Source organism: Nelumbo lutea, chromosome 1 (genome assembly GCF_056320005.1).
Source record: "Nelumbo lutea isolate HS-2025 chromosome 1, American lotus-T2T, whole genome shotgun sequence".
NCBI classification, from domain to species: domain Eukaryota; kingdom Viridiplantae; phylum Streptophyta; class Magnoliopsida; order Proteales; family Nelumbonaceae; genus Nelumbo; species Nelumbo lutea.
This window is the reverse complement of record NC_142684.1, coordinates 153,156,756-153,170,043: the sequence shown is the minus strand read 5'-3', so window position 1 is coordinate 153,170,043 and position 13,288 is coordinate 153,156,756. Positions and strand designations below refer to the sequence as shown.

The 13,288-nt window shown below is 39.5% G+C and overlaps 1 protein-coding gene across 3 annotated transcripts in view; it reads left to right on the top strand.

Moving 5' to 3' along the window:
- The first annotated feature begins 504 nt into the window (after positions 1–504).
- Positions 505–13,288, top strand: part of LOC148878465 (putative DUF21 domain-containing protein At3g13070, chloroplastic) — a 74,138-nt gene continuing 61,354 nt past the window's right edge. For 2 of the 3 annotated variants that reach the window (XM_088955088.1, XM_088955079.1), the window contains exon 1: positions 505–1,663. In XM_088955088.1, coding sequence (XP_088811214.1) covers positions 1,097–1,663 — 567 coding nt within the window. In that variant the 5' untranslated portion in view covers positions 505–1,096. The remainder of the gene's footprint in view (positions 1,664–13,288) is intronic. The other variant, XM_088955095.1, reaches the window with a different exon arrangement.

The window sequence follows — 13,288 nt, the reverse complement described above, 5'->3', positions numbered from 1 at the left end:
AAGAAAAAGAAGCCAATCGAGCCATCACCGACGACCAACACGGAATCTAGAGTGGTTAGGCCCGAGGTAGTGAGGTGCATCAAAGTTTTTCTCAGTCCACCATGCAACCAGCTAGTTGAACACGTCAACATTAATGATAACAGTGCTGCGGTAGTGCCCTCCACCTCCACGGTTGGGGTCGACGTTGCGACCTCCACAGCGATTGACTCAGAATTCTAAGACGGGCTATCGTCGTTCACTCCGGGGGAAGATAATTAAGTGGATTTTATGATGGGTCTCAATGCGGTCGAGTTTTGTCTATCTGATCTAACCAATTCTGACTTGTTCCAGCTTTTCCAGTTCGATAATTGACATATGGCGGGGAAGACTGGCTGGTGCAATGACGACAACAATGAGTTAACTCTATCTTCCCATCAACCTCTCTTTCGCCCTGACGAGATACTGGAGGAAAAGACGATAAGCGACTGTGCTAAGCCCGACGTCGTTTTGGACCTCCACTCTATGCCTATGGCCACTTTTCTTGATTGTGAAGAGAATTCGTTAGCACGATAATTCAAGAGATCGGCTTCGGGAGAGAGAGAGGGAGGAATTCGAAAGTCCGCCGCTGCTGTTTGTGTATCATGAGATCGGAGATGAACAGTTTTTTTCCAAATTGTTGTTATAAGGGTAATATAAAGATTAAAAAATATTGTAACGGCAGATGGAAGGCTAACGGAAGGGGGTTTTGTCTCACAGTTATCGCAAAACAAACTACAGGGGTCTTTGTAATTTACCTAAAAAAAGAAAAAAGGAAAAAAAGATAAGAGGTAGAATATGTCAATTCAGTGGAGTCCGGATCAGACCAAAATGGGCTCAAAGATGCTTCGACACAAAATCCACGGCTTCAGCTTCCCAAGATGATGACGATGAACACATCTCACCCACAGAACCGGCAAATGGCTCCTCATTTTTCTTTCAAGGGTTTCTCACTCTAAATGAGCTCTACGTCTCGATTGCATCTATATGAGCTCTCAAGGAGAACTTTTATTCTGTTCGTTTTTTCTGTAATTTGTCTCAGAATTCACTTTTTCTGATATCATTATAGAGCACGCCATCCATGGATTTAGGAGCAGAAGCTTCAATTCTCGGTCGTTCTAGATTCATTTATGGAGGAAAACCTTCATTTTTTTTTGCCTGTAATCGTGAACTGAGAATCTCAACCAAGACTTACCCAAGAATTCCGCATTATCCTCGTTTAATGACGATACATCGCGTCTATCCTTATATTCCCAGAAATGCCTGCAGGTCAAAATTACAGGAAGTTGAGGTGATTAACGGTAACGTCCATTTGAAATCCGTGATCGAAGAAAAAGAGAGTGGGATGGTGGTAGGTTCGGTTGCGGATAGCAAGTTCAAATTTCTGGAGGTTTTGGTCAAGCATGGATTGGTGTTGGCCACGATGGTCGTGATTGGGTGCCAAAGAGCTTTTGCAATGGAAGGGGCTATTGGTGCGGGGTACGGAGTATTTGGACAGAGTGGATTGTTGCTTCGAGGCGCGTGGCCTAAATTATTGCAGGTTTTATGTGTCCTCAAAGAGCAAGGTTTGGTTTTGGCTGCGCTTTTGGGTCTCTCTGCATTTTTCTCCATGGCAGAAACAGCAATAACGACGCTATGGCCTTGGAAGGTATGAATGTGTAATCAAAAGTTATTATTATTATTATTGTTATTATTTATTTAATTTTCCTTGCTCAGATTGGTGTTTATAGAGCTTAGGAGTTGGGCCTATTTACATTTGAGAAGTACGCTTTCGTGCATTTCTGCATACCAAGCACACAAGCACGTGGTGGAAGCAATTACATTGCTGATGCAAAAATAGACAAGAGGAACCTCTTATACATGAAAGTCTAACTGATTAGACATTGAGCTCCCCAAGTTCTTGATAAACTATGATTAACTTGTGAGGTTGAAGGTAATCTTATTGCTGAAATTAGAATGGTTTCGCATGACACCAATGCACCAAATAGTTGGTTTAATTGACACCTCTTATACCTCAAAATGCCCAAAACGCTTTAGAACACTGGAGGAGTCCTATAGAATGAATGTGTATTACATAATGAGATTATGAGAAGCATTCCTTGGAAATCTCTTCCCCTTTGGGATATGAGATGGAGTTGTCGTATAATAAGCTTGTCTCTATGACAATTCCTGTTTGACTTATACTGAGAATGTTCTTCCTCATTCTTCTTGCATATTTGTTGCATATCCAGAAGAGAAAAACTATGGGTATTAGTGAACTATATTTATGACAGACAGGAAAAAAGAGAGATATTATACTGTGTTTCATTGAATTTTTTCTGGTGTCATTGTATTGCACAGCATGCGAATATTCAAATATCTAAACATATCTTATCTACTTTTGAGTTGTTGGTAGTTCTTCATGTGTATATCCCAAAATGGACATTGACTTAATGCCTTCCAAGGTTTATAATTAGGGTTCATCTTCATTTCTTTATGTGGAAGGAAGGAAATAACCATGAATGGATTGATGTTCACCATTGTTGTCATTGCCGTTGCCTTATCCCAAGTTCCCAAATATATGGGGTTGGCTACATGAATCTGTTTTGCCATTCCATTTGCTTTATGTGATATCCATTATTAAATTATAAGCACTTATGTTCTGCCAGTATGAGCTTGTCTAATATCACCAGTCCCATGTTTGGAGGAGGAGGGTTGCATCAGGTTGGCAGCTGGCATTAAAACCTTTGCCAAACTCTTATGGTCATTGATTCTGAATTGTCTATGAATAGACTGATATTGCAGTGGAGAAATATGCATTGGCTTTATTGAGCTTATGTTATATATTTGTTTATGACTGGTAACATAGGGGCCATTACTTGTTGTAATGGTAATTAGTAAAATCTCGGGTTGAACCTCTTCTGCAGTGCGTACATTACATACTCTCTCATTCTCATTGCTGTCACAGTTTGCAACCTACCATATTTTGCACACATCTAAATCAAAAACTGTTTTTTTTTAGTCATAGTCTTTTACCCTTTTTTGAATAATATGATATAGTTATCTGTACACCCCTCCCAAGACCCCAGATAGCTAGGTGCCTGGGACCAACATTGGGAAATAGTCTTTATTGTTAGCTGTACACCACCATATAAAAATTCCAAGGATTTGTTTGATAAATAACTGAAATATTTCATTGAAGGAAAGCCACCAAACTGCTTTCCATAGTGAGCAGCAGGCCAACAGGCACATGATAGCTCCCAACATGGTGCCCCAAACCAGGAACAATAAACAGTAAACAGTATGCACTAAGGTGATCCCCATAAAATGCCTGGTTGTTCACCTAGGCAACTCTTTGACAACCATGTGGGAGACTGATCCTTTTGAATTGCCACATAAAGGACAATTGTGTTATCCAATGGCCTAGACTAGGACATTGGCTGCCATGTTGTTCAGGGAACAAACTCAATCACCTTGCCAAGCAGAGAGTAGAATGAATTGACTGAAGAAAAATCCCTCGTGGATCTTCCTTTGAAAAGAAATCAGATATAGGACCCATGTACATGAAGGATCTGTACATTGGGACTATATAGTTAATTTATTTTTCATGGTTACCTCTTCTAAAAAAGTTAGTTTATTTGATTTACAAAAACTGTATCATATAGCTCTTGTTTTTGAACAGCCTAAAGGTCCCATGTATTTTATTACTAGCGTGGAACATTATCATTGGTTCCAAAGCCCGCTGAACAGCCATCATGTTCAGCTAATCCTTGCTCTTTCTCTCTCTTGATCAGCAACAGAAAGTTTATTAATTTAGTAAAAGTTACAGCTTTTAGGTAGCATCGGTTACCCCCTTACATACTTAACGCAGAAACATTCAACAACAGAAAGCTTTTATTTTATTTTTTTACAATTCAGTCCAGAAACAATGCTTCTCTGTTAACCCCTTTAGAATAGCCTTCAGCCCATCTTCAGATTCAAGTTTATTTTGAAAAATTCTAAAGTTTTTTTTGACCAAATAGTTCACATCAAAGCATGGACAGCAGTCTTCCACACAATGGAACCTTCTTTGCTCCACCTCTTCCCAATAATCCTTATAGCAGTCTCTAACTATGCCCACACCAGAGAGCACCATAGCATGGATTGGAAGTGATGAATATGTTACTGTTGCATTTCATTTTAGATAATAGAAGGTAGAAATGGGTTTTATGTTTTGTTGCATATCATTTTAAATACCAGTCGACACACTCAAATAACGGCAAGTAGAAATGGGTATGCCTTTCAAACATGAACATAGAAGCAGCTATATTTGCTTGTTGTCAGACTCCTATAGAGCTTGTCCAGTTCCTCAAAATACTGTAGTAATTTGCCTATTGGGGTGTTTTCGTGGTTCTGAAGGGGTGAGCTCCACTAATTCATGTTCCTTTGATGTATAGATATATGATAAATACTAGGGAAATTTAAAGTTTGTGATGCTGTTAGCAACAAGAAAGTCAAAGTTCAGACCTTCTCTTCCTAATTAAAATTATGATAGAAGGAGGATTCTAGAATATCAATTTTGTGTTGGGGTAAAGGGAGGAATGGATTTAAGGGTTTTGAAGTCGTAGAATGCTTAGGACTTTGGTAGCTTACTAGCATATGGTTTTGGAAGTGTTGGTCACTCCCTTCCCGCGTCGGAGGGAGATGGTTGTCAAGGCGATAAGACAAGACACTCCTTAGACTTCATCTCTTGCACAATAACTTCACCCGGTCCAATCTCCATTCGAACCCAATTTGCTCTAAGTTGGATAGGTTCCTCTTCTTGATTGATTGGGAAGAACATTGGGGGATATTAACTCTAGAACACTCCCTAGACTTACTTTCGATTATTGGCCCATAATGATTTGTAAGGAAGTTTTAAAGAGTGATGGGCCTGCTCCCTTTAAATTTGAGAACATGTGGCTAACCCATCCGGGTTTTATCAAGAAGGTCAAAGAATGGTGGGAGGTGGGAGCAATGTAACCCCCTAGTGGATTGGGAAGGAATGAAATTTCATAAGAAACTCCAATACTTGAAACTTAGGATTAAAGGGTGGAACCAATTGGTGTTTGTCATACTAGAAGAAAGAAAACAATTCTTAGTTGAGAAGGTTATGAGTTGGACCTAAAGGAAGAGAGAGGTTCTTTTGGAGAAGGGGACAAGGAGGGAGTCTTGAGGAAACAATTGGAGGATCACTTGCACAAGAGGGAATTAGTTGGAGGCAAAAATCCCGTTGCAAATGGTTGAAGGAGGGGGATGACAATACTAGGTTCTTCCATACTGTGGCAAATGGGAGAAGAAGAATTTTATATCCAAGTTGGAAGTTAAGGGGTCAACTATTTCACATCCGACAGAAATAGCAAGGGCCTTTGTAGATCATTTCATATCTATATTTAGAAGGCCTTTGTAGGGGTCAGATCGCAGGGAGTAGTTAGAAAGAAAGTTTGAAGTTGAGGAAATAAAGGAGACCATGTTTTCAATGGATAGAACAAAGGCTCTGGGTCCAGATGGGTTCATAATGGCATTCTATCCAGACTGTTGGGAAATCTTGGAGAAGGATTTAACATTAATATTTGAAGAGTTCAATAGTAGGGGGGTAATTAACCCAGGGCTGAATTCCACCTTCATTGCTTTGGTACCAAAGAAGAGAGATGCCATACATCCAAAAGACTTCAGACCAATCAGCTTGGTCAACAATCTGTACAAAATAATTGCAAGTGTTGTCTCTCTAAGCAAGTTTTCCCCACTATAGTTGAACCTAACCAGGGAGCCTTTGTGAAGGGAAGATAGATTCCAGACCAAATCCTAATTGCAAATGAGAGTGTAGAGGCCTTTAAGAAATCAAAGAAAAAAGGAGTGGTTTGTAAACTGGATCTAGAAAAGGCTTATGACTTGGTGGATTGGTCTTTCTTGTTGCAAGTGATGAGTAACTTTGGTTTTGGGTGTTTGAGGAGTTGTCATTACTTAGTGTTGGTAAATGGGATGGTGGTGGATTTTCCCAGCATTGAGAGGGATAAGACAAAGAGATCCACTCTCTCCCTTCTTAGTCATATTGATAGCAAATGTTTTAGGGAGATTGATTCATAGAGCTGATCCAAGAAATTTGTTAAGGGGGTGGGAATAGGAAGGGAGGAGATACCACTCACACACTTGCAATTTGTAGACGATAAAATATTGTTCTGTGAAGGTGAGAATATGAATTGGATACGGAGCCTGAAACTAGTTATACAACTCTTTGAGCAAATGTCCAATCCTAAGGTGAATTTTGAGAAAAGTTGTTTAGTGGGAGTAAACATGGAGGAAAGGGAAGTTAGGGAGTGTGTAGATATTATGGGATGTACAACCTCAGATTGGCCAATGAGTTACTTGGGCTTACCCCTAGGAGACAACCCTAGGAACGGTAGGTTTTGGGACCCAATGGTGGAAAGATTTGAGAAAGGGATTACTTCGTGGAAGAAGAACTATCTCTCCTTGGGGGGAGGATCACATTGACTAGGGCAACCCTAACCAATCTACCTATTTACTTTCTGTCAGTGTTTAAGATTCCCTCTCAGGTAGCTAATAGGTTGGAAAAGTTGATGAGGGACTTTCTGTGGGAGCTAGGAGAGGAAAGGAGGGACCATAGGGTGGGATGGGAGGTGGTAACAAGAAGCAAGAAACAAGGAGGATTGGGAATATCATGAAAATGAATTTGGCATTATTGGGGAAGTGGTTATTGAGATTTCCTTTAGAAAGGGATAAATTGTGGGCAAAGATAGTGGCTAGCATTCATGGGATGGAGGACAATGGGTGGGATACCAGAATCATGGCAAGGACTACAAGCACATCTCCTTGGAAAGCCATCCATAACCTTCTTCCAGTTTTCTCACAGTTGACCAGGTATGGCTTGAACTCAAACAATGTTATCAAATTCTGGGAACAAACTTGGGTAGGGCACTCTCCGTTGATGATCCAGTTCCCCTCTCTATGTTTTCTCTGATCTAAAGAATATGCCCATTTCATCCTTTTCAGTACCCTCAGATGCAACCTCTGGTTATGGGTGGAATTTGAACTTGAGAAGGGCGGTTAGGGATACAGAGTTAGAAAACACTATGTCCCTTTTGGCATTGCTTGAAAATGTTTTTCTAGACCCCGAAAAGGAAGGTTGTAGAATTTGGATCCCCTCCTCTTCGGGGTTCTTACTCTTGTGCTTCTTTCTTTAACAACCTAATTCAGCAACCTACCTTCCTTTGCATGTCTTTCCCTGTTAAAGAGATATGGTGCAAACCTTTCCCTCCTCGGGTTGGGAGTTTTGGTTGGGAATCTTTCCTGGAAAGAATCAACACTTGTGATCTTCTCCAGAAAAAAAGACCCAAGACTTGTTTATCCCCGTATAGGTGTATTCTTTGCAAAGCAGATGGGGAGAATGAGTACCACTTATTAGTGTCTTTCCATTATGCAAAAGCTGTTTGGGATTGGGCTTTATCCCTTTTTGGGTCTAGTTGAAACCCTCCTTTGAATGTACAGAGTTTGTTCTCTCCATCTTTCTTCAGCTGGCCAGTAAAAGAGGAGGGATAATGTGGAGGAGTATAAGGGCAGCTGCGTGTTGATCTTTGTGGGAAGAAAGAAACTCCAGATTATTTTTATATAGGGAGAGGAATGCTGAGAACTTAACAAAGTTCATCCACATAAGGGTAGCACATTGGTTGAAATCCCTGGACCTGTTTTTAGACTTTACTGTGGATGATTTATTGAGAAGATGGAAAGAAATTGCAAGTTCTGCCCAGGTTAAAAGGGTCATAAATCCTTCTTGGATTCCCCGTCCTGCTGGTTATATAAAGCTGAATTTTGATGGCAGTAGCATGGGGAATCCAGGGCTGTCAGGTATTGGGGGAGTTTTCAGAAACGAGGAAGGGAATGCCTAGCCCTTTTCTCTGGCCCGATTGGTGAAGGTGACTCTCTTAGTAATGAGATTTTAGCAGCCTTGGAAGGGATTCAAAGGGCAAGAGAATTGAATATTAGGAGACTGATTATTGAAGGTGATTCGGAGGTAGTGATAAATTGGTTAAAAGAAGATAAGATAGGAATGTGGAAATACAACAATGAGAGGAAAAAGTTCAACTGGTTGGCAAAGGATGTTGAGATAAAGTACAACTGGGTGAAAAGAACTACAAATTCCTTCACTGATGGACTAGCCATGCAAGGGGTTAATATGGATTATTTGTTTTGGGCTTATTTCTCATTCTGTACTTTTTCTTTTCCTTGTTTTGGGGGAGTTAAGATACTTTACCTCCCTCTGCTTTTCTGTAACTTATTCTTAATTGAACTCAATAAAGATTTTTGTTATTGATAAAAAAAAATGCATCTTGCTGTTACTACCCCAAATAGCACTCTAAAAATCCACTAACATTATGAAAAAATAGATATTGCCTCTAGGGTTTACTACCTTACTATGAATCAAGGTAGTCTAACATGTTAAGTGATTAGTTCAAACGACCACGATACTTTCATGCAACTCTCCAATAAAGCACAAACATGCTATCAAGCAAATGAAAAACCAAATCACCCAATAAGTGCATGCCTGGGTGATTTGGTTTCAATGAGTTTACTTGGTTGCAACGCTTTCTTGTAACCTTGCAATAAAATGCAGAATGTTGACAATTAAATGAGAAATCATATCATCTAATGAGTGCATGCCTTTTTCCTACCCCAAATGATACAAAAAATAACCCACAAATATATGAAAAAATAAAGACTACCTCTAAGTAGGGGTGGACATGAATCAAGCTTTTTATGAGCTATTTGAGCTCGGGTTGTAAAAAGCTCAATTTGGCTTGGTCTAATCCAAGCTTCGATCCGAACTGGAGCCTAACATATAGGCTTGTTTGTTAATCGAGCTGAGCTCCAGCCCAATGAAGCTCGGGTTGTGAAGCTCGCGAGCCTAATCAAGCTTATATTACACATAATATTTTTATAGTATAATAAGAAATAATTATATATGTATATGTTTCTTGGTAGAAATGTTGCTGAATAGAAGAGAGAAGAGAAGAGACAAAGAGAGGAGAGAATGATTTGGAGTCAAAAAGTTGGGTTGGTGGCTCTAGCACATCTATTTATATTAGGGCGACCCAACTAAAGAATAAAAATAAATACATGGACAAAAATGCCCTTGTGACATAGTACAACCACTGATAACACTCCCCCCTCAAGTTAGGACATAGATATCAATCATGCCCAAATTGTCACATAAGTTATTATGCCACAGGTAATGGAATCCCTAGGTAAAGATATTTGCAATTTGTTCTTCAGAGCTAACATAAGGAGTACACACTTCCCCACTTACAATCTTTTCCCTGATCAAATGTTTATCCACTTCAATGTGCTTGGTTCTATCATGGAGAACAAGATTAATGGCAATATTGATGGCTGCCTTGTTGCCACAATACAATGACATAGGACTATCAATAGTAATTTCCACCTCATTTAACAACTTTTTTATCAACAACATTTCAGCAACACCATGGGACATAGCTTTGTATTATGCTTTTGCGCTGGATCTTGCAACCACACTTTGCTTCTTACTCCTCGTGACAAGGTTTCTACCCACAAAAGTGCAATACCCACTGGTGGATTTCCTATCATTTATAGACCCAACCCAATCAACATCTGTATACACTTCCACCTTTAAGTGTCCATGCTTCTAGAAGAATAAACCAACCACTAGATACTTCTTGAGATACCTGGGAATTCTTTCTGCAACTTCCATGTGGGCAGCCTTAGGCACATGCATGAACTGGCAGAGGGCACCTACAACATATGCAACATCAGGTCTAGTCATAAACAAATACACAAGCCTTTCTACAAGCCTTTGGAACTGTTTCACATCTGTTATTGTCTCCCCATAACAATCACACCCAACCTGTGGTTGGGATCAATAGGAGAATCAATTGGCTTTACTCCCAGCTACTTGTGTCCTGAAGAAGATCTAGGATGTGTTTCCTTCGGGAAATGAAGATACCCCTCTTTGAACGGGCAACTTCAATTCCGAGAAAATACCTCAAGGGGCCTAGATCTTTCACCTCAAATTGAGTAGCTAAGAATTTCTATAGCTTTACAATCTCACTTGTCTAATCTCTAATGACAACTATGTCATCAACATACACAATTATTGCTTCAATTTTTCCTTCACCTCTCTTCACAAATAATGTATGGTCAAATTGACATTGCTTAAAACCTCTTCTAGATCACCATTCAAAAAAGCATTTTTAATATCTAACTGGTGAAGTTCCCAGTCAAAGTTGGTGGCCAAGGAAATGAAGACTCTAATAGAGTTCATCTTGGCCATTGGAGTAAAAATCTCATCATAATCAACTCCATACACCTGTGTGAATCCCTTTGCCACCAACCTAGCTTTATATCTTTCCACTATGCAATCGGCTCTATGTGCTTCACTGTGAATACCCACTTTCACCCTATTGGTTCCTTTCCATCAGGAAGGTCCACCAACTCTCATGTACTATTTTTATGTAAAGCACTCATTTCCTCTTTCATTGCATCTACCAATTTAGGGACTAACAAGGCCTCTGCCACATTCTTAGGAATCGGGGTATTGTCAATGGAAGAAAGAAAGGCACGGAAGGAAGGTGAGATGTTCTCATAAGAAACAAAATGGGAGATAGGGTATTTAGTCGAACAAGATCTAACACCCTTTCTTTTAGCAATAGGAATGTCAAGATCGTCAACAATGGGGTAGTTAATATTCAGGGGTTCAGGCATATCAATCGGAATAATTGTACCTGGTAAAGGAGGATCATCTCCCGGAGGTTCTGATGATGTTGGAGGTATGGCTTCAGGTTGCTCTATTGCTTTTGAACCCAACTAGACCTTTTGGTGAGGAAGAAACACCCAAAATGGAGGATCAAGAAGAGGAGGAAGGCGAACTTGCTTATGTTTCTTCTCAACCCTACACTCCCCTTGAGGAGAAATAGGAAAATAAGGCTTACTCTCTCAAAAAAGGACACATCCATAGAGATGTGGCATCTTTGGGAAACATGATCATAACAATGGTAACCCTTCTAAGAAGAGGGATGGCCCAAGAAGACACATGGAATACCATGGGAGGGAGATAGATCATGAACAAACCAACAACAACCAAAAGCACATATAGGAATGGAGAACAATAGAGCTTTTGGGAAACAAAAGCTGATGTGGGGCCCTGTATTGCAACACCAAGATGGCATGCAATTATTGAGGTAAGCAACAGATAAGATAGCATCCATCCATAAGTGTTTAGGAACATTCATATGAATTGACAACCTACGAGCAACTTCAAGAAGGTGATGATTTTTTCTCTCTACAAACCCATTCTGTTGAGGTGTTCTAGCACATGAAATGCAGTGGAAGGATCCATGTGAGTTAAAGAACTCGATGAGATCCGAGTAGAAATACTCCTTTGCATTGTCAGATTGGAAGATTTGAATTTCAATCTGAAATTGGGTGTTGAAAATCTTTCACAATTTTTGGAAGTTCATCTCTAGACTGCATTGGGAATACCCACACATATTGGGTATGGTCATCCATAAGCGTAATGAAATATTTATAACTAATCTCAGAGGATAAAGTGACAGGGCCCCAAACATTAGAATGAACAATATGAAAAAGAAATTCAGTTTTATTACTCTTTGAAGGAAAATGATTTCTACAATGTTTGCTCAACTGACAAGTTTGACATTTCAATTCAGACATAGACACTGACTTAAACAAATCTAGAAACACAATTTTTAACGACTCAAAAGGCAAATGGCCAAGACACAAGACATGACTCATACTGGACTGGACCATAGATTTTGTAGCTGCAAGACTTGAATTTGTAGCTTCAAAACCAGCTTTATTCTTTAGCACATAGAAACCATTGACCATACTCCTACCAATCGTCTCCCCCAAGGTCAAATCCTATATAACACAAGAGGAAGGGAAAAAGGTTATTGAGCAGTTTAATGAGTTTGTAATACTGCTGATAGAAAACAGGTTTATAGGAAGTTTAAGTATATGCAATACATTTGAAAGAGTAAGGCCAAATGGGAGAAAAATGGTTCATTGACCAGCTATGGTGGAGAATAAGCCATCAGCTAGTCTCACCTTATCTCTCTTAGAAAGTAGATTATAGGACTGAAACAGATTTAACTTACCCGTCATGTGGTTCGATGCTCCAGAGAGATTCTGAAGGAAGAAAGGATACATGGAAGGTTGTGGTAGAGTTAATGTTGTAGATGCAAAAGAGGTGGAGGGAGCAGTGCTAGAGTCTATCTGACAAAGGGATCCACCATACAGCTCAAGATGATCACAGAATGGGTTGATGATGTCTTCCTTTGGATCAGAACTAGGAGGGGATCATGGTTCAAGTTTGGACCTGAAGTTTGATGCTCTTGTGAAACTATGTTTGCTGAATTGTATTTCTTTTGACCTTGCTGAATAGGCTTTTTATTCTGTTCTTGAGCTGATTTCTTACTTAAGTCTTGTGCCCACTTAGGCTTTCCATGGAGATCCCAACTACTGATAACAATACACACACACACATACTCTCTCTCTCTCTCTCAGTGTTGAGTTCCATGTGTGATTTTGAGTCAAACTGAATTCAAGCTCATGTTTCTAGCTCGAATCAAGCTTGAGCCTCATATTTTTCTGCCGAGTTGAGCTCGAATAACCAGATACCCGGCTTGGTTCGGCTCTTCGAATCCACTCCCACCTCTAAGGTTTACTACCTTACCATGACAATCAAGAAATGCCAAGGTAGCCTAACATGTATTGTGCTGTGTTCACATAGTCACAATTAGGGGTGTTCATTATATGGTCTAGACTGCCAAACCAAACTGAACCAAACTGAACCAAACTAAAATTGGTGGTTTGGTTTGGTCTAGACATAAAAGTTTTTTGGTTTGGTTTGAGATTCTTTAAAACTTCACTTTACAGTTTTGGTTCAATTTCCTAAATGTTAGAAACCAAACCAAACCATGTATATATAATGAACTCTTGAAACTATATTTGATGATTAATGGAATTGACCTTAGAGTCCTAAAAATATGTTGTTCGAACCAAATTTGATGCTTACATAGCATATCAATTATGACAATTTGATAATTTTATGGCGACTAAAAGATTATATTTGTTATTTATGCAGGCATATATGCATATATGTTGTTTGGGCTTTCTAATTGGGTTAAGCCCAATTGGATGGCCCAATACATATCAGAAACCGCACCAAATGGTTTGGCTTGGTCTGAGAATATATTTCCACATG